The sequence below is a fragment of the Corvus cornix genome, chromosome 1, assembly GCF_000738735.6.
Source record: "Corvus cornix cornix isolate S_Up_H32 chromosome 1, ASM73873v5, whole genome shotgun sequence".
NCBI classification, from domain to species: domain Eukaryota; kingdom Metazoa; phylum Chordata; class Aves; order Passeriformes; family Corvidae; genus Corvus; species Corvus cornix.
In genome coordinates this window covers 109856542-109880085 of record NC_046332.1, presented here as the reverse complement: position 1 = coordinate 109880085, position 23544 = coordinate 109856542, and the positions used below count along the sequence as shown (strand labels likewise).

The following is a 23544-nucleotide window of genomic DNA, read 5'->3' as shown; positions in this document are numbered from 1 at the left end:
GCTTTCCATTTTTAATACCATCATAAAATGAGTGCAAGTATTTTTACGCACAAAATGTGAGCATCATGACCATTTTGTGCCTTTTCTGCCCCCTCATGTGCTTCTTCCAGACTTCTGAGGTCTTAGAGTGACCTTAGCCCTGCAATACTCCCAAGAAGCTCTTCAGTTTGCTGCAGTAGAGCTAAAGTTTTAAATTCACATATTTGATATGTCTTCAGGTACTGTGGAATGTAAAACTCGGAGGCAAAACATTGGAGGAAGTAAATCCAGATGTTGCACTTACTGGTGGAAACTGGTTATTCTCTTCTTACATATGCTTAAAATTTTGAATATGAACTTTTTGAATATGAGAGGAATTCCCAAGCACTTTTCCTCTGTTTTGAAGGATAGGTTAAATGTGAAAGGAGCTTTCTCTTTCATCCCAATATCGAGTAGCCAGTGCCCACAGGCTACAGAAGATGCCGCCTAGATTCTTTTAATTCATGTTGTTTCTGTGAGCACAAGACACTGCGTCATTGTAGTTTTGAGGTGGGTTTTGTTTTTTTGTTTTTAATTTTGTTCTCTTCTTTTTGTTATTCTGTGAAATCTGCCATGCAGTTGAAATTGGTTATTACTGCTGTATTTTTAGGTTTTTTTCTGTTGTCCATTTCCCAGCAGTGTTCAAAAGTTGGAAATGTGGTGATCTTTGCACTACAGGCTAGTCGCAGAGTAGCTGGAAAGGTGCCCGGAGGAAAAGCACCTGGAGGTGCTGGTCAGCAGCGGCTGAACATGAGCTCAGGTGTGCTCAGGTAGCCAAGGAGGCCAATAGCACCTGGCCAGTATCAGCAGTAGTGTGGCCAGCAGGACCAGGGCAGTGACTGTCCCCCTGTACTGGGCACTGGTGAGGCCACACCTCGGATGCTGTGTCCAGTTCTGAGCCCCTCAGTTCAGGAAGGACAGTGAGCGACTGGAGTGAGTCCAGAGAAGAGGGACTGAGCTGGGAAGGCTCTGGAGTACAAGTCTTGTGAGGAGTGGCTGAGGGAGTTGGGGTTAGCTTGGAATAAAGGAGGCTCAGTGGGGACCTTATTGCTCTCTACAACTCCCTGAAAGGAGGGTGTAGCAAAGTGAGGGTTGGTCTCTTCCACCAGGCAACAAGCAATAGGATGAGAGGACCTGGTCTTAAGCTGCACCAGGGCAGGGACATTAGGAAGAATTTTTTTTCACAGAAAGGGTGATTAGATGTTGGAATGCCCTGCCCAGTGAGGTAATGAAGCTGCTATCCTTGAAGATGTTTAAGGAAAGACTGGACGTGGCACTCGGTGCCATGGTATAAGGTGACTTGATGGTCACAGGTTGGACTCGATGATCTCAGAGGACTTTTCCAACTTAGTGGGATCCTATGAGCAGACATCTGGACAGACACACTGACCTGGCCTGCTCGGTGCCCTGGCTGAGGAGGGCCCGGCGCAGCAAGTCCGGGGACCCCACACACCTCTCCGGGCCAGGGCACCACCGGGCGACTCCCGGAGGCCGCGTCGGAGGGCAGCGGGCGGCAGGAGCCCCTCGGGGGACAACGCGTGGAACAGGCGGCACCGCAGCCCCGGCGGACCCCAACCAGCCCGGGAGCGCCTTGCCGGGAGGCGAGGCGGGGCCGGGCAGCGGGAGGAGGAGACTCCGGCGGCGCCCGGGAGCCGCTCGGAGAATGTCCCCGTCCCACTCCTCCTCCTGCCCCTCCTGCTCCTCCTGCTCCTGCCCCTTTGCCGCGCCGAGCCGCCGTGTGGAGCATGGGGAGCTGCTGGCTGCGCCTCGCCGCGCTGCTCGCCCTGGGCGCCCGGGCCAGCCTGGAGTACGAGGGTAGGGCAGGGCAGGGCAGGGCAGGGCAGGGGAGGAAGGGGCGGCGGGGCCGGGGCAGAGCCGGGCCGGGGAGCGGGGCCGGGCCGGGAGCGCTGCACTGATTTGCAGTGTACAAGTGATAGCACTGAGCTCTGCTTTCCCCACGAGTCGTGTTCACCGCCGTTTTCTCTGCCAGAACTTTGAAGTGGCACTAGGTCATACTTTCTCAGAATCTCCCTTCAAGGCTTTTATCAGGAATATTAGAAGGCAAATTATCCATTAGTTTAGCAGCATAAAAAATACACATTCTCAAGTGCTCTTTGGGGTAAGGTCAGTTTACAGAAGCTGAAGATATGGGCTTATACCGCAAAAAAATGATTGTTGTAAGATGATTTTCCAAAATGTCTCTTTTTAATACTCCACTAAACCATGTCTCTAAGTGCCACATCTTGGTATCTTCTAAATAGGGATACTGACTCAACCAATTCTCTGGGCAGTCTGTTCCAAGGCTTTTGATAGCCCTTTCAGTGAAGAAATTTTTCCTAATAGCTATTTTAAGCCTGACGCTGTTTCCTCTCTCTCATCCTATTAATTATTACCTGGGAGAACAGACCAACCCCGCCTGGATACAGTGTCCTCTCAGAGACTTAGAGAGTGATGAGCCTCCTTTTCTCCAGGCTTAACAACCCCAGCTCCTCAGCAACTCCTTATAGAACTTGTGTTCCAGAACTTGTCCTGCTTCAGGGCAGTAAACTGAAAAGTTTCAGGTTGGTTTAATGAACTATACTGTTGTTGTCTATAGCTTACTTTAAATTGATCAAACTCAAAGAATTAAATAATTCTTATGTGAGTCCTGGGAAAGCATGTGTGCATAGCTGTTCTGTGTCTTACAAGTCACATTCCTTCTTTTTCTCAGTTATAAAGGATTTATAGCACAATAGCATGTGAAGTGTTGTTCATGTACACACCCGTGTATGCAGTGCGTGGCTTGGCACTATGCTCTTGTGCCCTGATCTTGCCATCAGACCTGCACAAGTGAACCTATGCAGTGGGGACAGAATTCTATTTTGTAAATGAAGATATCTTTTTTCCTGACACAAACAGAATCATATAAGTCCATAGGTTAATCTTAAAATGAAAGTGTTATTTTGTGCATTTTGATTGACATCTGCCAGAACAAAGTCCACAAGTGTTCTTTTGCAGGAATGTGCTATACTCTGAACTGTGATATTTTTAGCGCTTCCGACACAGAACAATGCTTTGTCCTTACATGGCTTGGTAGCCAATTTTGAATGCATGTGAAGCAGAAACACTTTGATTTGTGGCTGAGAAAATGGAGATGAAATGGCCACACTGCTCCCGTGGCTCCCCAAGCCAAGCCCATTGTGGTTATTAATAAAACATTGCTTGTTAGGAAGGAGACCTGACTCGCTTTTCATTTTGAGCTAGAAAATGAGCTGTAAAGGGAGATGCTGAGCTCCATCAAGAGAGCCTTGTTTTAGGGCAAAACTAGGGAATAACTATTTAAGGCTAGTTTTTCTTAGAAACCTCTCAAAAACACTTAATTGTTTTTTGTCTAAGGAAAGGCAAATACGTAAGAGCTCACATAGTTCTAAGATTTACTAATTTTAGATGCTAAAGTCACTGCACACTAAAATTTGGACAGTTATTAGTGATTACATTGAGGTAACAGTTTTATAACCCTCAAAGTGAGTAATTAGCTAAGAGTATCCCAATTTCTGGCTAATACTGATACTTAGATACTTACTTAGATACTTTGATGCTTAGAGAGGTATTCATTTACATATCAAGGTCTTCCTGATGCCCTTGGGGTTCACAGCTTGCTCTTTTTGCTATGCAGTCAGACTTCAAGTGCAAGAAAGTTTGAAGTTTGTTTTTATGTTCAGAAGTCTCTCAGATGTCAGTGTTTAGGCATCAAAACTGAACCTCAACAATAAATGTAAAAAATCCAGAGAAATGATTCTAAGTAATAAAAAGACTTTGTTGTATATAAATCCTACCATTTCAGAGGAGAAGTTGTTTGGAAATTTGCTTCTTCAGGTCCCAGCTCAAACTGGTGGAGGGATTCCCAGTGATCCAGTGCTGGGGCTGGTGCTGTGGAAGGTACTGTGGAGCAGCTGGAGATACTTGGGCTGGGTTTTCTTGAGTCTGGTAGAGTAAGAAATCAAATTTCACCATTTTCTGGGCAGATTATTATGGGGTTTTTTAATAAGAAATGGAGTCTGTTGACAGATGTTGACAGAAATGAAACTCTTGGGTTTAATTTCTGCTGAACAGTTGTATGCTTTACACATGGAATCAGTAGTTTATTAAGGTGCTGAATTATGTAATTTTACGTAACTTTAAGTAGCAGCTTGTACAGACCATAGTCCCAAATGTCAACAAATGTCAATGAAATAACCCCAAATGCTGCAACTTGAGATCCCATGTGAGAAGCTCCTGTAGCCCCTGAGTATCTGCCTATCGCATGCAAGGTTTTTAAAAGAATGTTTCAAGGGGGAATTTGTATGAGCCCTTCTTTGTAGAAAAAGTTTATCTAGAATTTAGACTAGACTTCATGCTCTGAAGTTGCAAATTTTAACTAAATGTTGTTTAGGGATAGTTTGAAGGCTTTCTTGCCAACTGCTCTGTTTTGTTGATGGATTATTTGAGTAGCAGTGCTCCAAATGGTTTCTGGTTTTTAGAAAGCATGTTTTACCTTTATTTTAAGTTTTTGGCCATTGCTCAGGGGTTTAAAAGTATAGAGCTTTACTGTCTCTTTATTTGAACAATTCCAGAAGAATGCTTGAAGCCAAACTGTGTTTTTGATTTGAACTTGTGTTTGCAGGTAATGCACCTTGATGTCTTGTTCTTGGTGTGAGGATGTTACAGGTCATTAAGGAGGGTTGTACTTGAGTTATTTACATTTTACTTTTGCTACTTGGCCTGATGGCTGTTAACAGCCACTGACACTGTGGAACCACTTTATAGTGAAACCTCTGATGTGCCCCTTCACCTGTACCTGCTCTGCTCTCTCTGCTCAGTAGATCAACTACATTGTAGGTGGGCTCTCCATAACAGAGGAGCTGTGACTTGGCATGTGCAACTTAACATTGCACAACACTACTCTAGGAGCACTGAGAGAAATTTACTATTTCACTTGATTGTCAAATCAATTTGCCCCTTCCAAATTCACTATAAAGTGGGTCTGCTATGACTGAGCTTCAGAGAAGCCCATGCTGATGACATTGCATAGATTATTGCATCCTAATCTTGCATGTCTTTTCTCAAAGCTTTCTTTTATTTTTAATTTATATTTCCTTTCTTGCTGCAGTGTTTTTTCTCTTATTTTCTATTGTAGGATCGGGATATTCACCCCTTGAAGATGATGAGGATGTTTATGCACGCAATAGATACAAAGGTGAATGCTTTGCTTATGTGCTAAAGAGGATCAACTGCTTGCTGACAGAAAGCTTCATTCTTTTTTCTTTTTATGGATTATAAAATCTTGGTGATCCAGCTCCATGGTTTTTCTCATGGATATTTAGATCAAGATTTAATTTCTGCTGTTTTTAACAATGGAAATTAGACCAAGTGCTGATCACAACTCTTTCATGCACCTGAGTAAGTAACTTTTGCACTGCCTTTGCTTCTGGGAGATCTGGTTGTTGAATTGTGAAAATCAGAAAGAGCTTCTCTTTCTTTTCCATACATGCTAACAAAACCATCAATGATAAGCTGCCTCAAAACCTGCGCTTACTGATGGTAATGTATAGAAGTACATGCAAGAGAACTTGATTTTCATTACTTTTTTCTTTCCATAAAGTTGATTGCGTTTCAGGTTAACCTGCTACCTGAAGTGCCAAGTGAAGTGTGTTTAATGAATGAATGGGTACATTTCAAAACCAAATTACATAGCTGGATGAGTGAATGGACTGGCACGTCTATAACGTAAATTCAGGTTTTCTTCCCTATTCTGGAAGACTTCACTATTCAGCAAGAGTGAGAAGTGTTTTGCCATTACCAGTAAATCTTCCATTTGCTGTGTCCATTTTCTAAAAAGTCTGCTTCTGTTTCAATATCGCTCTCCTCTGCCACAAATCCTCAGAAACCTGGACATTAAAGAGACCTGGCATTTCATTTGTCATTTCATTAAATGGTAACTGTGTTTCTTTTTAGTAAATTAGTCTATGGATATGCTAGAGTTGTCTTCATTTTGATTACTTGAAAATACTGGCCATTGGTGTCTTGTTGTACATTATTGATTCTCTGCAAAGAATCAATGGGCCATATGAGAGGTAAGTCATAAAATAATTCAGACATTTATGAACAGCCAAAGGGAAAGCACAGCTTTTATGGCTATGTTGCTGTTTTCATAAGTGTCTCATCTTCATCCCAGTAAAATACTCCAGTATAAAATTTTGCTTTCAAACACGTGCACAAATAGTTCTCTAAAGCTTTATTTAGGTTAACTCATTTTTCTTTGCCTTTTAACATGTGACCCTCTGCAGACACATAGAAAAAGCATTCAGAGATCATGAAGATAAATCAATGCCAATTCATGCCAGGGCAGGCAAGCAGTTAAAATATGGGTTCTATATAAATTCCTTTTGTATGGTGATCCAAAATGGATTATACTCATGTCAGCCAAAATGTCATCAGGGTAAGTGAAACATAATGGCTTGTTCACACAGATATTAAAAACTGCCCCAACTTTGGAAGCACTACTGCCAAATGCTGAGGAACAGACAATGTGAATCTAAGAGTATAAAGCATTGGAACAGAAAAGGCTGACTCTTCATTAGCATACTTCTTTATGTTGTTTTTGGGGGGAAGGGGATGAAAAAGACAAAGCAAGGAAAAAGGGGCTGTGTAGCAATCTTCAGAGCTTCTTCTCAGATGTGCAGTCCAGCATTTTGGGTGTGGCCCATTGCTTAGCAAATAAAATTTGCCAGTAACAGGAATTAAAAGGATTTTCGTAATTGATGTTCACATTATGTAAGCAGCATTGGTTTTTTTTCTTTGCACACATGTGCAAGTGAGCACACAGATTCATCCTCTATGACATCTGCAAACAAAGAATTGCAGTTTACTGGGAGGGGTGAAAATCGACCTCCTACTAAACCCTTCTGTCTTCATCTGGATGTTTTCCCACTTGCTTAGCTTTCCAGAGAAACATTGCCAAGATTTTCTGTGCCTACAACATTTTTAAGGAGTTTTTCCCTTCCTCCCTGGTGAACCTTCAGCTCTGTTGGCCGGTGTAGCAGCAAGCAGCAGTACAGCTGGTCACTTTACATGCTGCTTGTGAAGGAAGGGCTCAGCTGAGGCTGGTGTTTAAACAGGACCTAGGGGCTGGGGGAGATGATGCTCTAGTGTAGGTTTCGGGGGTTCTGGGGTCCAGTCGGGACGGCCGGGCAATCGTATTTCCAAGGCTTTCCTGTTTCATCTTCCCCAACACTCTAGAAAGTGCTTTCCTTCCTGCCACTTGGCATCTCTGATCATATTTCATGAAGGAGGGTTTCCTGAATACAGCAGTTCCTGTGTTCATCACAGCTCCATTGACACTGCTCTGGTGATCCTCATTCCTAATATGTTCTCTCAGATACTGTAATGACCAAACAGGAGCCTCAGCTCTAAAGGCAAATAGGGCCTTCAGCCATGTCTGTTTGCTGCCTGTTTTCCCGTGGTTTCAAACACAGGATTGAGTCTCTTGAATGTTCTACTCACAAGTGGTAATTCAGGCTGTTATATTGCTGAGGGACTTTCCAGTTCTTTCAAGTTTGCGCTGAGGTACAAACTTTCTATTAAACAAAAAAAACAGTATATAGGTCTGGGTACCTAAAACTTAAATTTCATTTGGGTGAACAGAGCCTGGTATAGATGGTGAAGTTGCAAAAAAGGTGTCTAGAAAACCTCTAGGTTTTGTAATCCCCAAAGCCTTCAGGAACATGGCTGATCCGGCCTTGAGGTAGGGAACAGCTTGTGTAACCCCTTGAGGCCTCACACAAACCTAATATTCCTCAAGTGCTCCATGTAGCTGCTTTGCCTTTGAAAACCAGTATGTGTCTTCACTTAAAAATAAACAAACTTTGATCTAAATCTTTTTTGTATAGTTTGATGTGCTTTTCAAGTTAGCTGGGTTTTTTCCCAGTAGTATCAGTTGGTTTAAACCCTGATATTTGTAAATAGCTTGTAAACCCTGCTTCACCCATTTTCTTGTAATCATGATCAGTTCTAGAGTAAGCATTATAATGTTTTAAATCAAAAAGATTTAAATCAAAAAGCTCTTCAAGTTATCTGCATCCAAAAGCATGTTTGCTTTTGTTCTTCTTTCTGGCAGAATCATTTGGTCCAGTAAGATGCATTTTTCCCCTGTCTAGCAGCTTGCTTTGTTTCTCTCTGTAAACCACTGTAGCTGCATTGACACTACAGGAAAGGCTTTTTCAGTATTGTGCTTGTGCATTAATCTGCATTTCTTAGCTGTTAGCCACTTTTTTTTTTAAATATATGGGCAGCTCTTATCTTAAGTGTGATTGTAAAACCACAAAAATTTGCACAAAAGCTCAGGCAATTTGCAATACCTGAAACAGCTTCTTTGCCCTCTATTTTATTATTATTAGCCTCTTGATCATGTTGTAAAGCATGTTTGTCTTAACACCCTTTACAAAGGAAGTCAGCGATGTGCATTTGGAGTTTATACATGTGGAAAAGCCGAGGCATAAATATCTTGAGCTGATTTGCCGAAGGATTATGTAACTGGCCGGGGTGAAAGCTCAGCCCAAATGAGTTTTCATCCCCCCAGTCCTGCCCTTTCAGTCAGTGTTGTCTTAGTAACTTCAGGTTTGAGCCCTTCTGCAGAAAAACCAAGGCCTCATTCTTAGTTAAGGAGGTCTTACAAGCTTGGGCATGTAAATAAATTGAAGTTTAAGATCTCAGGGCATGGGAAGAGAAAGTGGGACAGAAAAGCTGGAAAGTCTGGGCATGAGACCACTGAAGAGGAGATTATGGGAAAGCTCAAGAGTAGGAGGATTCCTCCAGGAGGTGAATGAGGCAGAGGCTGGGAATCAAGATGTGTGGCTTCCCCCAGAGAGTGGTTGGAGGTGGTGCCTGAGACTGCACCAGCAGCCCTGGGGTAGCAGTTAAGGAGGCAGAGCTGGCTGCTGGAATCACTCATTAATTCAGCAGTAGCTGGTTGACTTCTGTTCCCATTAGCTCACACTCCTCATCTGTTGTCTGAGTTTTAATTTGGTGCACAGCAAGCATGAAAAATGGGAGCCACTGTGGTACAGCCCCTCAACAAAATGGCCCAAGTCGGTGGATGTGGAGATTTTTTAAATGTCTTTTGAGAGCTGTGGGATCGAGATTAGGGTGAAGGACAGGAAATAGTTCTAAAAAAATCAAACCCCAAACCAAAACCCACTTTCCACCAAAACACTTTGCATGATTGTAAGGTAAATAGCGGAGGATGTACGTGACATTCAGCAAACAGGCTTTTAGGTGGGAAGAAACAGAGCTGGGATGATTGTATGGCTGAGCCGAAAAGCTGAACTGTAGTCTACCCTTAACCTGAGGGGTGCTGTTAGACTGGCCTGCTTGTGTCCTGTGCCTCAGTTACTGTGTATTTGCTGACACTGGGAATAATGTCACTTACACATCTTTGTAAAGGGTTATCTCTTGTAGTGGTGGAAGACAAATATAAGCATATCACAGTACTACTGCTTCAGAAACGGACTAGTGTAGAGGAAATGCGCCCTTGGTCTAGGCAAAAGATTGATAATTAGTCTGATTTTAGTTTGCAGATGCTATTGTGTTGACTCAGGACCAGCACTGCAAAATACAGATGTAAAGTGTAGTTTCCATTGGAAAAGTGTAAATATGTCCTAGAGACACAGTACACTGTATATAAATATCCCATGTATGAGAAATGCTGTATTGATTTTTGTTTATTTATGCGTGGAGCTGATCCAGCTAGTATGGGAAAATGTACTTAATAACTATGGGCATTAAGAGCTAGAAGTGAACATCTGCCAAAGATGATCTAGAATTTTTTTTTTATTGTTGTTTGTGACTTTGTGAGTATGAAGGCTAAAACTCGTGTTTTGTTTGTTTAGGGTTTTTTTTCCGTCCTTCTTGCAAAATTAAAAAGTTTTTTCATGCCCCTCCCTTACGTAACACACTGTCACAAAGGATTTCAGGACTTGTCATCTTTCTCTTTTTACTTTGCAGTCCCTCCCTTTTTCCCTCTCTCTTCTCCCAATATGTCCTTTTCAAATCTTGGAGCTGAGAAAGCAGCAGGCTTAGTCACTCCTTGTGAAGGAAACTCCTATTGAGAAGCTGCCCGTTTTCTTGGTGTGCACCCTATTGTCAAAGCTAAACAAAGTACGTGAAACTTTGGCTGGGAACAGAACTCTCTACTTGATGCTGTGCCCATCAGCACCACACTGTGGTGGTAAATTCTCACAAGGTGGGGGTACCCATATCCTGAATATTTTACAGTGTAGCCCTGGCCAGTTAATAAAGGTTCAGTTTGAGCAGGTTCAACTTTATATATTGGCAATATGATTTGTGTTAGTGATACCTTATAACTGTGGGAGAGCTTGAACCATCACTGAGTTTTGCAAGGCACAGATTATTAAGGAAGGAGAAATTAATTTTTTTAATGGCACTAAGAGAGCTTCATGTGGAAAGTTGACAACTGCAGCCAAACCAAGGTGTTCCTAATGCAAACTTCTCTTACCAAAGAGCAATTCGATGGGTCTGCTTAAAAATGAGGGGAAAACGGCCCAGTTGTCATCAAACTGCCCACATGGTGGCACACTTATTCCATGGACAAAAAGCATAGTAAAAACCCACCTGCCCTCCCAACCCCTTCAATCTAATGGCTACAATCTTTAATGCTTGTCATAAAAAACCAGAGCTGCCAGTCTTTTAAGGGCTGACCTCCTCGTGTGTAAGTGCACCTCTGCAGTGTTCTCCACTTAGAGGATTGGCAGCTTTTTAAATAAGAGGTTTATTTCCTTTTCTTCTGTGTGACCTTGATTAAGCAAAGTGGTTTTATATTTGTGTATCAACTTTAACGTTTTTGTAATTGCTGTGTGTGGGGTTTTTTTCTTCTCTGTGCCAGAAACACCGTGGTGCTCCCCCATTAAAGTGAAACATGGTTATGCCAACTGCAGGACACCTCAAGGGGAATATTACAAGAATGTATTGGGCACAAGATGTGATATTCGCTGTCAAAAAGGCTACGAACTGCATGGCCCTCACCAGCTAATTTGTCAGTCAAGCAAACGCTGGTCTGGGAAGGTGCTGTGCAAACGTAAGTGGCTACAAAATCTCTGTGTGTGTGACTTGTGCTCCAGGTTCAGCAGACAGTAAATTCTTGTTTGCCTTTGAAACTGCTCTTTGGATTGTTACTGTTGTTTTAAAGGTTGGCAGTATGCTTGGATACGTAGATTAGTTTGTTGAGGATCTCACAGGGGTGCCTGTCGTGATATGCATCTGAGTGGTACAAACACTCTTGGCAGAGAGGGAATATTCTGTGAATGTGGGATTTTGATTTGTGGGAATAGTTTCATGACAGAGCCATAAAGCTGTTTTAAAATATCGCCCATCTTAGACTTTCTAAGTTAACACAATTTGTATCAGGTGTCTAAATGGGCTCTTGGAGTAAAACATTTTCTGAGAAGAGAGGAATAGCTACTTGTCATCCCTTTTCTCATATAAATATTGTATCAGGCCACTAATGCTTATGTAGAGTTAAATTTGAAATGCAGCTAATAAGAACAGTATGGAAAAACCTCACGTGGAACAAGACTTCCTCCCACTTGTTTGCCAGCTGTGTCTTTATTTCTGTGTAATACCCCACATTTACATTACTCTAAAGGGAGGTTAACAGGTTTCCAGAAGTCTGTCTTTGCTTTTCCAGAAAAGCGTTGCCCTACCCTGTCCATGCCGACCAACGGGGGCTTCAAGTGTTTGGATGGTGCCTACTTTGGCTCGAGGTGTGAGTACTACTGCTCCCCAGGCTACCAGCTGAAGGGGGACCGCATCGTCACCTGCATGGACAACAAAGTCTGGAGTGGCCGGCCAGCGGCCTGCGTTGGTAAGTGGGGTGTTGGGTCTGCATCCCAGGAGGTCTACATCCAGAGGTACCTGCCAGTGCCCAAGTTCTGCATGGATAAATTCCAAAAGGCCTTTTTTATCCAGTTTATAAGGTGAAAAAGCAACTGTCCCTCTTAAGGAAGCAGAGAACAGTTTTCCAAGGGTGCAATGTTCTGTTACTCGGTACTTTCAGTCCAAAGTGAGTATCTTTCTTACACAGGAGCTCCAAGCATTACCACTTAATTAAAGATGAGTCTGGTGTAAATGGCCAGCACTTTACAAAGCTTGTAACAGCCTTTGCTGACTCCTGAGTAACTCCTTGGTAGTCTGTGCTGCTCTTCCAGCATGTTCTGTGTGCTGGAGTCTGTCACACTCTCTTCTGCTTAGTGATTAAAAACAGGTTTAAAAGTAAACCTGTTGTCTGAACTGTTTTTCTTCCTTGGGATTGTGGTCTTCAAATACATCCAGAGAATGCGAATGGATTGTAGTTACCAGTATGGTTGCAGTGAGCTAATTTAAATTTCATCCTAGTTCGCTCTAGTTATGCCAGCAATTTTCATTACATAGTCAGTGGTCTCCTGGGAACCTCACTGGAAGAGGTGTTTCTATATACATAAAACCAAAAGAGAGATAAACAAATACTGACATTTAACTTTCCTGACTACTAATGGAATTTCAGCACATAGTGAAGTCTCAGCCTGCTGCCCTTGATTCTGGGAAGCCTCCGATAAAAGCTTCAGCAGCCACCCACAAAGGAAAGTATTTTTTGGCCATCTGAAATGGCTACCAGTAATTTAAAGCATGTGGGTGGTAGAATGTTTGTGCTTAGTGTTTTGTGTGTATGATAACTTGGTTTTCCTCAGAATGCCTGTGGCTCAGTCTAGGTTGGCAAGTGGCTTTGGAGCCTCTCCACAGTGGCCTGATGTTCATAAAATGTTTTTCAGGTTTCCTGTTATTTGGTGTTGTACAAATGTAGACATGAGCTGCTTAGGTCTAGACTGTTTGTGGTGTCGCTTGTTTTTATATGCAAAAACAAGCTTTGTTCTTCTCAGTGGTGTGAGCAGAGGAAGAAAAACAAACCTTTTAAGTTTGGAAATGATAAAATACTGTCCTCTGTATTTCCTGGCACTTTCAGCAGCTCATCTGTTTGCAGAGATGGTGTGCTTATTACAGAGGATGCTGTCTTGTGGAGTAAAGTAAGCAAGTACCTTAAGCTGCAAAGAAAAGAGGCTAAGTTAGCAGTAACACTTCTTTTTATTCCAAAAATGCAGAGTAATTGTTGCATAGGATATCAAGTCCCAATTGTTGCCTAGGATTACAAGTCCTAAGTAACCCAGTAAAAGTAATACTAAGATTTAAGTTATGGTAATACCACATAGTTCAGAGAAGGCTCCTTCAAACCTTGTGTGCACATAGTTCCTATATGCACATAGTGAGATCTGCTGTTAGCAGACTGTTCAATAAGGTATATGTATTTTGACATCTTGATAGGTAGGATAGAGAGTTTTTTGTGACCAGACGTCACAGACATAATTATGACCAGACATAATTCTAACAGTATAATGAAGTTTGCAATTGAACACTTGTTCCTTAGTGTAATTCAGAAGTTGCGGAACTGCAGCCTACACAGTGGCCAGGAGAGGACTGGCTGAACAGCTCACTTTCAGCTGAGGAGTGAAATTAAGGTGAAGGCAGCAATGAAATACAAAGGCAAAAAGGCTGTCTAATTTCTTCCTTTGATATGCAAACAATTAGTTGCACTGTGCACAGTAGGGATGTTACTTGTGATCAGGGCATGGGCTGGTAAACTTCATGTCATGGAAGTGGCCTGGGTATTCCACAGCTTTGGGCATTGAGTATGGCTAAAATTACTTCAGACCTGAACTTAAAGTGCTCTTAAAAACAAGGGGCTTTCCTCTACCCCTTTACACTGCAGTTGCACTGCTTAGCATTTTTGCACTAAATTATGTGGGCTTCTCAGTGCAGCAGTGAAGATCCATGTAGGAAAGGCAAAAGGCCTTTCAGTAGTGAAGCAGGTATGCATTAAAAGGGGTAAAAAAGACACATTTTTAAAATTAGGTATATTCTAGCAGTCACTTACAGAAGTCCTTATAGTTAGTGAGTATTCTGTCCTAACAAAGCAGACTGTCTCCTGTCCCCACCCTGTAAGAGGAAGGATATCCCTCATGTCCTGAAATAGTTTTGATGGAAAGAAAAATCAATGTACAGCTGGTTTTGGTTATCAGTTAGCTAAAAATGCCAATACTCACTTGAATAATATTTCTATTATATCTGTAACGCACTGTGACATATATTAAAATAGATACTTTCCTGTAGAAGATTGAAAAATGTCAGTCTTTTCTTCTGGAAAGATTGCCTTTTCCTGCTGGTTGTATAACAGAGGTTATGGTAAATGGCTGTCACCAAGCTAAGTCATCCTTTTGTCACATCTTGAGGCTGTATTGATAGGATGCTTGTCCTAGTAGTGCTGACTACTGAGGTAAGATGTTATTATAAGAGTTACTAGGAAAAAATCAAATGCAGCATTGATTCTCCACAAAATGGTAATTGTGCCGGTCTTCTGTTGTTTCTCATTTTGCCATTATTGCAGGAAAAATAACCAGCATATTAAGAGTAACATGCAACGTTACCATGCAGAGAGAGATTGATTTTCAGTGTGCTTTAAAAATGCTCTTAGTCACATTATCTACTGTACAGATGGACAAAGGAAAGAATGCAGAGAAACAGAACATCCTTGGGTAGGATCTTGGACATCCCTCCTTGGAGTTCAAAGCCATCCATTTGTCGACATTACTTTTTAGCTGAACTGTGTAAAGAAATTTACAGTAACTACTTTTAGTTGGGTTTTTCGCATTGTAAAGGGCTGATCATTGTCAGCTCATGTGCCTTCACTGGGATGAATCCAGTGCCGAGGAGGCCAGCTGGAGGTGGTCCTGGGTTACCCTGACAGCAGGCAAGGAGCTGTGAAGAAAATGCACAGCTCTAGCAGATGCTCCAGTGCCCTTTTCTGTGGCATTTCTTTCAACAGATACTGAACCTCCAAGGATCCAGTGCCCGAGCGTGAAGGAGAAAACCGCGGAGCCCAACAAGTTGACAGCCAGAGTGTTCTGGGACACCCCGGAGGGACGGGACACTGCAGATGGGATTCTGACAGAGTAGGTGAACATCTCTTCATGTTTGCATTTTCTCCTTCTTACTCTTTTGTTAGCAATTTGGCAGGCCAGGAACCTTTTTCCCTTAATTCATCCAAGATGCTTTCTTATAGCTGTCACATGTCGCTGACCTGTAAAGAATTGCATGTTTAACTGGAAAAGCTGGCAGTTCGGAGGTGAATCGTTCAGAAACTGGTTAGCCACTTGTGGTTATTTAGAGCTGGTAGAATAAACAACAGCATTTTGACTGCATTTTCCAGAGCTTCTTTACGGTCTCGTAGTCAACAAGTTTTCTTACAGCAAGTTACCTTTTGTGCATAACAATGAAAACAGACTAGTGCATTGGAGGTGACAGAAGAGGTAAGTGTGACTGTCTTAAAAAAACCAAGGTGTGTCACAAAATCATCTGCTGTCATCTTTAGGCTTCTTCCTGAAGTAGTGCTGGCTACTGATGTCCCTGGATTCGGCAGTTACCTTTGAAGTAACATTTCGTGTTTGTAGCCTTGATGGATTTAAACATTGGATTTAGACATTACACTTCAAAATTTCTTTGCCAGTTTGTGTGGTTTCACAGACACATTTTCCAGAAGAACAAGGTGTACTTGTGTACTGTCACTGATTTTCCCATTTTTATCATGCAGGACTTAGGTCAATCTGTCTGGGTTATTATAATGATAGGAGTTTAGAAAATCTGCTTTTTCAGTAAGCAAGTTACATCATTACATTAGTGGACTGGTTAAGCTTAAGCTTCAAGCTCACAGTTGAGCTTGAAGATGTGTACAATTTCATGTGAATACAAAAAAAAAAACCTGTTGAAAGACACAATGATATTGCCCTTTTATTGCTATAAATTAATAATTTCATAAAGAAGAATTCATTGCATAATTAAAAACTTAATTGCCGTTAAGGTCTGATGTAACAATTTGGTGACAATTATCAACATTAAAAGTTACACCTGGTAAAGTAAAAACTTGGAAAATGTCAGAATAAAGAAATTCCTAAGTCTTTTTGACAAAGGGATGTCTGATAGGCAAAAACAATGGGGAATATCCCTTGTAGACTTTGTCATATGAATAACTGTTGTCAGCTCAAAAGAGCCAAGCTCTCAATTCAGTGAAAGTTTTTCCAGAAACCACATCTCTGTTTTTATAAAATGTTGCTAAACTGTGCTGTTTCATGGACTATGCAGTGCTTTTCTTAAATGCACAGAGTCCTTCAGTTTCAGGAGTACAAAAGCTTTTCCATTACATGGAAAGCTCTTTGGTTACCCTCTGCTTCAGTACTGAGGATATGTTTAACATGTCTAAATTCTCCCACCTTGTTTGCAGGACAGGGGCAAGTTCCAGGTGAAAATGCTGCTGTGGATCAGCACACCCTTCTGCTGTGACACTGAATCTCCCTTTCTGTTCCATTTCTGTACATATTAACAGTCACAAATGACAATCACAGGAGCAGTTCAGAAGAGCCAGATGGGAGTACATGCCCATTGTGAGAGGCTGGAAGTTTTCTTTCTTAATGTTGGTTTTTTCTTATGTAAGGAAAAGGAAGCTTGAGTTCCTCTGGGCATGATGGGCTTGGCTACACTATGGATTGTTTTATAGGAAGGGAGCAGACCTTGCCCACTCTCACCTCCTTGTCTCAGCAGGGTGGGCTGTATGTAGCTAATTTAAATACTCTGGTTGCTGCTTCCCAACTTCTTCCTTTGCTTACGCTCAAGTCTTCAGTCCTGCAGTGCTAGCATACCACAAACATCCCTCTTCAGGCTTTTACAGCATTGTCAGTAAATAAATACGGGTGAATTTCTGAACATCTGTCCTGTTTTGTTTCCTGTTTTAGTGTTATTTTGAAAGGCCTGCCACCAGGGTCACATTTTCCAGAAGGAGACCACAAAATCCAATATACTGTGTATGACAGAGCTGAAAACAAAGGCACTTGCAAATTTCTTGTTAAAGTCAGAGGTAAGAATGGTGCTTTACCCTGTAAATACAGACACTGATTTGCATCTGGCTTGGTAGGCAATTTGAAAATATCCTCATTTCTGTGTTTATCTGCATATTTCTGTGTATATAAACTCCTGTGATGATGCTGAAAGGGAGGACAGTCTTGCTGAAGACCCTGGGGCCAGGTCTGCAGCATTCCTGCATGTCCAGGAAGAGCTTCTTTGATCAGCCCTGCCTCCAGCTCCACGCCCCTTCCCTTCTGCCATCTCCTTCCTGATACTTAAGGCTTGTGAGGTGCTGAAACAAGGAGGTGAAGACATTTTTTCGGCTGAGGCTCAGGTCTGTCAAGCAGGGCTGCCCTTTCACAAGTCCAGATCTTAACATCTGGAGTTGAATATACAGAGATGATACCTGTAGGTTTTGGCTTCAGCTCTTTGTGCTCCATGACCTTTTGTCACATGCATACACCTACACACCTTTTCATTTTACGTGAGAGTGAGGGTGGGGGAGTTCAAGCTGGTTGGTTGGTGTTTTTAAGTGCATGACTAATGCTACAGAAAGCAAACAGAAAAATGTCTTTGGTACTGGTAGTCCCCTGACCCATGCTACCTTAATAACAAATGGTGATTCATGTTGTGCCTTATTTTGTTGGGTTTTTTTTCTCTTGCTCAAAGTCAGGCGCTGTGTGAAATTAAATGCCCCAGATAATGGCTACATCAAGTGCTCAGGTGATGGAAATAACTATGGTGCTACCTGTGAATTCTCCTGCATTGGTGGCTATGAGCTGCAAGGAAGCCCAGCTCGAGTCTGCCAGTACAATTTGGGTTGGTCAGGAGTGGAGCCAACCTGTGCACGTAAGTGAGTATTTCACCACCTTACCAGGAGGAATCCAGTGCAGTGAGAATCTTAGGGCAGTGAGAGTTTGGGAAGGGGGTGTGGGGTGGAATACAGCTGCAGTGTACCGGAGGTAAGAAACTTACCATCTTTGTCTCCCCTGCCAGTTTGCACTTACAGTTGAAGCCTTTGCCACCTCTGACTTCTCTTTCCTCAAGTTTGTCTTAGCTCAAAACTTTCTACAAAATCTGATGTTCTGGAGTCAATCCAGTGTGCAAGCTAGAGCAGTCTGCAGTAAAATTGTTGGCTTCAATGAGGCCAGCATTTCACCCATGTCTTCTTTATTATTGTTTCTTGTTCTTGTGGTTCTGCTGTCTAACTCTGCCTCTAGAAATAGATCTGTTTTCAGTATGCTCCATAACTTTTGTTTTAATTTTAATTCTAGCCATGAATATTAATGTGAATGTGAGGACTGCAGCTGCACTTCTGGATCAATTTTATGAGAAGCGGAGACTGCTAATTATTTCAACTCCTACTGCAGCCAACTTCTTCTACAGGATGCAGCTGGGAATGCTGCAGGTAAAACACATTTAAGGGGGATGTGCAGCTATTTTTTTTCTTTAAAGAAAGACACAAGAGGACAAGCTCCACTGTTTGATAAAAATATACAAACTTCAGCTGTTATATTGTAGCCACTGAAAGATCTGGCTGAAACAGTCATGGTCCCGGATTGATCCTTTTCACAGGGGTTTGAGTTGAAATATCTCCCCAGTCTCTAATTCAGCTCCATTCCGGATTGTGCTGCCTCTGACTGACCAGTCACTGAATCCCAGGCTGTTCTGGCCCTTCCATCCTCCCCAAATTAATTATAATAATTTGTGTTCAGTAATAATTCCCTATCTCAGCTGCTAAAGAAATTGAAAAAAAACCCAAACCTAACCTCCAACACTTAAGCAGCTCGTGCAGACCAGGCTTAACAGAATTTGCAACTACAATGCAAGGAAGTATGAACAGCTTCAGAAATACAAAGTGCAAACAAAGGACCAGAGACACAGGAGAGAAATCATCCAGAGTGCTGGAGATAACACTGTGGGGTGTTTTGTTCCAAAAAACCCAAAACTTCTGGTAATTTTCCTTCTTGTGTGTTGTAAATGTGATGCCCTTGTTGGCTTCTTGCTAGACTTAGGGATGTGTCTCCAAAATGTATCTGTGTCCTCAGGGAAAGGAAGGAAAGGAACCTGTATTCTTTCACAGCTACAAGTGCTTTTATCTTGTTTTTTTCTTCTCACAACTTGTAACAAAATGGAGTATAAATAATCATTGAGATATGAATGTGATGATGCTTTTAACTGCTGTCTTAAATTACAGTTGTATTTAAGAAAAAAAAACAAAGCAGGGCTTTTTCCCTATTAGATAAACTTGGCAAGAAAATTCAATATATTGATCAACCTGAATTTAATGGCTATAGTACATTTTCCACTTCTTGACAGTGGGCAGATGAGTTGGCATGGAAGATAACTTCCTGCAGTCAACTTCTGTTTCACATAATTTGCTTTGATTGCCAAATTAGATTACTAGTACAATGCTTAATATCCTGGCACCTTTTCATATGACTACAGAGACAAGTTGATATTTCTCCTAGGTGATCCCTGTGTGTTGGTTTTCTTAGAGTAGCTGAGAATCTGTTACTTAACCTCCCCTGGAGTCATGAAGCTCCAGTTCTTTGCTGTGAGAATTTGAGTGTTTGCAAAATGTGCTCTCAATTCAGTTTAAAACATTTAACTAACTTAAGGAGAGGGGACTCTATGAACACTTGCTGCATACTCAAAACACTCCCCTGTTCTCTCAGGGATGACTAATACCCCTCTTTCTCCTTTTAACCCTTGCAGCCGGCACAGTGTGGGTTAGACCTCCGACATGTCACCGTGGTGGAGTTGGTTGGTGTCTTCCCAGCACAGATAGGAAGAATAGGAGTGAAGCTGCTGCCCCCATCACTTGCCCTGCAGCTCAGGTAAAGGAAGCTCTCACTGCTGTTGTGTTTGCACCTTATCCTACAAGTTGCATTGCTTTTGATTCCCTGCATCCTACTCTCCAAATACATGTATTCTACTCCAATGTACATAGCTAGACACTGGAAAGTAGATATTGATGAGCACACTTTAGGGTTAATTCGCTCTCTGTGTAATAGCTACAGCAAATCTAAAAATAACAAAAATTTATTTAATTTATTACATATTTAATATGCCTATGATCATAGGGATGTGAGTTTGTATTTTTGGGTGCTGCCACTGAAAACACTTCAGAGTCTGTCTGTATTTGTGTTGGAGTTGCTCCTTTGCAAGGACAGCCCTGGAGCAGCTGCCAGGGCAGCCCCAAATGGCAGCGACAGCTCATCCTCTGCACCAGGGCTGGTGGTGGTTGTGGCCAGGCCCAAAGGGGAGGAGGCAGTGAAAGGGGAAACTCTTTGAAGTCCCACATGTAGGAATGAGATGGGCAGTATTTCAAAGAGGAAATTATCTCAGCCTCCCCACCCTGACTGCAGCATCAGCAGTTTTACTGAGGTGCCTAAACTGTTTTGACTTGGGTTTAGACTGGCAGAGGATTGGTTTTCACTTGAAAGGGTGCCAGCATTCAAGTGCCAGCATTTCCTAGGGACAGGAAAACAACAAAAGCCAAAAGTGAAGGCCTCATTGGCAGGAAGAGTTGTTTAGAAAAAAGTCAAGGAGCATTTTAGGCAACATATTCTATGATAGGCCTGAGGAAGGGGAGTAAGTTTTAATTGAAGACAATGAAAATTGCTGGCACAGCAGAGAGGGGATTTTTTTCAAATTATTAAAAAAATTTGTTCTCAATAAAAGAAAAAGGAGAGCACAACACTCTCTTTTTCTTTTTTGAATAAAGATACTTCTACTAAAGTTGAAATTATTTTCTTGTGGCTCTGGAGAAAATAATAAGCTCTCTTAACACCTCATTGCCTGCTCCCATGCAACCTTTAATGAAGCTACATTTCAGAAATTGGTATGGTATGACCTGCCCTTCACTCAGTGAAAGTTAGTTTTCCATTGATTTTTTCCTTTGTTGTTGCTTAGTGTGTGAATTACAGCTTTTCAGTTCTGCAAGGTGCTCAAATCAATATGAAATGCACTCTTAAACATCTTGAATAAATATGTCATCCAGAATTGGCATTTCAGTAAGCTGATGAGCACAGGTACCCCATTTAAAACTTTGGAAAGCACAGAAGTTTAGCATTTGGATTTTTAGAAGAATTTTTTCCTAGGTGACATAAGGCACAAGATGAATGTAGTTTTCTATCCCTGTTGCTTAGCTTTAATCTTTATTTTAGTTTGAATTTAATGGCCAAGCTCCCTGATGGCAACAAGACTATGCCAAGAGCACTCAGACTTGGTAGGAGGCTGTGGAAGGCCAATTTTGGTGCTTCACACCTTTCCAACATCCCTCCAGACTCTTCTTCGTGGCATTCTTCTTTCACCATTCTCTCAGGGCTGCCTGAATTTATTTACCCCACGCTAATGATGTTGACTGACTGTGTATCTAAGGATCTTCTAGTACATTAGTCCTTCATGCAAAAGATGAAAAGAGCACCAGAGATAAACTTTTCTTATTTTTATACCTTCAGAGGAGCTTAAATGACCAGTTCCACCACTTTGGAAGAAAAGGACTCCTCCATGATTAGCGCTGGCTTTTGTTCCTCTAAAATTAGAGTCCCACATGATTGTTATTATTAGGTAGCCATGAAAGCAGACTCCAAAAATTTTTGTCCTGCTTTTCTTACTGTGAGCTTTTATACCAAGGAAAGCCAAGAAATGGAAGCCAGGAAAGGGAATAGTCTTATTTATAACTCGAGCTTCATCACACGGGTTTTCTTTAGGTACTGTTCATACTACCTTTTTTGTCTGACCTTTTTTCATTCTTGTGACAGCAGTGGGTAATGGCAGAGAACAGAGCTGGGTGCAGTTACCTTGACACATGCAGCACATGCAGGCACCTGCTCTTTATCTGGCTCCTTGTTAATGCTGAAACCAAGTGGACTCTGTGTAGCCCCTGTGACCATCCTCACCTTCCTCTGCTCAGGCTCAAGAGGCTGGTGCTGCCCTTTAACAAAACCAGTTCCTTGCTTTGCAGGCTGCTGCTGAGGATCCCCCATTACAATTTCAACATCGTGGTGATGGACAAGCACGGCATGGACAAGGAACGCTACCCTTTCCCAGCAACACCAGCTGAGCTCTTTGCCCTTATTGACAAATTTCCCTTGAGAAAAGATGAGATGAAACTGCAAGCAGAAATTGGTCAGTCATGTCCCTAATTCAGCATTTCAGGGCCTACAGTTGTCAGTGAATTGTTTTTAATCCTCATAATTCTCCCCTTGGTGCTACACAAAGCATGGCTTTTTTAATCACTCATGTGATTTTTTGTGTATTGGTAAATGTGTCCAGCCATGTAGCTGCTCTGCATAGAAGTGTGCACAATGCTCTTTTGTACTTTCAGTCATCTTTAGATCACAGAATGGCTTGGGTTAGAAGTGACCTCAAAGATCATCTAGTTCAAACCTTGCTGCCATGGACAGGGACATCTTGCACTAGACCAGGTTGCTCAGAGCCCCATCCAGCCTGGCCTTGAGCACTGCCAGGGATGGGGCATCCACAACTTCTCTGGGCAACCTGTGCCAGTGCCTCACCACCCTCCCAGTGAAGAATTTTTCCCTAACATCTAATCTGAACCTGTTCTCTTACAAGTTGAACCCATTCCCCCTTGTCTGTCACTCCAGGCTCTTGTAAAAAATCCCTCTCCATCTTTCCTGTAGGCTCTGTTCAGGACCTGGAATGGCCACAATTAGGTCACCCCTAAGCCTTCTCTTTTCCAGGCTGAACAACCCCCATTCTCTCAGCCTTTCCTCACAGGAGAGGTGCTCCATCCCTATGATCGCCTTGGTGGCCTTCTCTGGACTTGCTCTGACAGGTGGATGTCCTTCCTCCTGCTGGGGACCCCACAGCTGGATGAATGTGGATGTAGGATTTACTACCTAATGGAATTTCTTGTACAGAGAGTGAAGAACTGAGGCACGTTTCTGGGAGTTTATTATGGATTTTTCATTCAGTGTAAAGTTGGGGGTTCTTTCTTACTGTTTATAATTCTTTTTATTAATAAAATATTGTTTTGCAAACAGAGAGTTGTCTGAAATTCCTCTTGGGGTTTAAAGTTGGTCGATTTATACAAAAGTTGGTTCAAAATATCTTTCTGCAAACCATTATAACGGGCGTTAGCCTCACATTGAAAGTGTACAAGCAACCCACTGGTACTTTTTAGTTCCCCTAAAAATATGGTCAATCACAGACAAAAAGAATAATCCAAAGGCAATGCAAGCATCGATTTTCAGCAGCAGCAAGGAGGAAATTGGTGATAGCAGGAGCATGGAAGTCATTGCCACAGGGAATATGATGAAGGAACAGTGATCAGTGTAGGGAATGGGCAGTAATTACTAAAGCCCTTGTACTGCAGTGCTTAATAGACACAGATTCTGCTTCTGGCTTTTAATGTCCAACAGTCTTGGAGTAGCAGATTTTTTTTCTCCTCTTCATCTTAGACCAGGCTCTTGCTTCAATGGCAGGGAAACATTACTCCAGGGAAACTTCATCAAGGATATGTCACTTCCAGAGCTGTGAAAA

General features: G+C 42.1%; 1 protein-coding gene across 3 annotated transcripts; it reads left to right on the top strand.

Annotated features, from left to right (window-relative positions):
• The first annotated feature begins 1654 nt into the window (after positions 1-1654).
• On the top strand, positions 1655-23046 carry SRPX (sushi repeat containing protein X-linked). Of its 3 annotated transcripts, XM_010394553.4 has the most exons (10): positions 1655-1833; positions 5174-5233; positions 10937-11128; positions 11738-11914; positions 14963-15089; positions 16923-17044; positions 17701-17880; positions 18306-18439; positions 19750-19871; positions 22004-23046. In XM_010394553.4, the coding sequence occupies exons 1-10, from the start codon at positions 1764-1766 to the stop codon at positions 22182-22184; spliced, it is 1365 nt and encodes a 454-aa protein (XP_010392855.2). In that variant the 5' UTR covers positions 1655-1763; the 3' UTR covers positions 22185-23046. The 3 variants fall into 3 exon arrangements, with proteins under 3 accessions (XP_010392855.2, XP_010392853.2, XP_010392854.2); XM_010394551.4 differs by lacking the exon at positions 5174-5233; XM_010394552.4 differs by lacking the exons at positions 1655-1833; positions 5174-5233 and adding an exon at positions 5269-5436.
• The last annotated feature ends 498 nt before the right edge of the window (positions 23047-23544 follow it).

What these genes read in the sequence shown, in the direction of transcription:
- SRPX (XM_010394553.4), top strand. Translation starts at nt 1,764, where the DNA reads ATGGGGAGCTGCTGGCTGCGCCTCGCCGCGCTGCTCGCCCTGGGCGCC. An exon ending in TGCAGCTGGGAATGCTGCAG is followed by an intron (nt 18,440 to 19,749) that starts GTAAAACACATT and finishes TAACCCTTGCAG; the next exon opens with CCGGCACAGTGTGGGTTAGA. An exon ending in TCACTTGCCCTGCAGCTCAG is followed by an intron (nt 19,872 to 22,003) that starts GTAAAGGAAGCT and finishes CTTGCTTTGCAG; the next exon opens with GCTGCTGCTGAGGATCCCCC.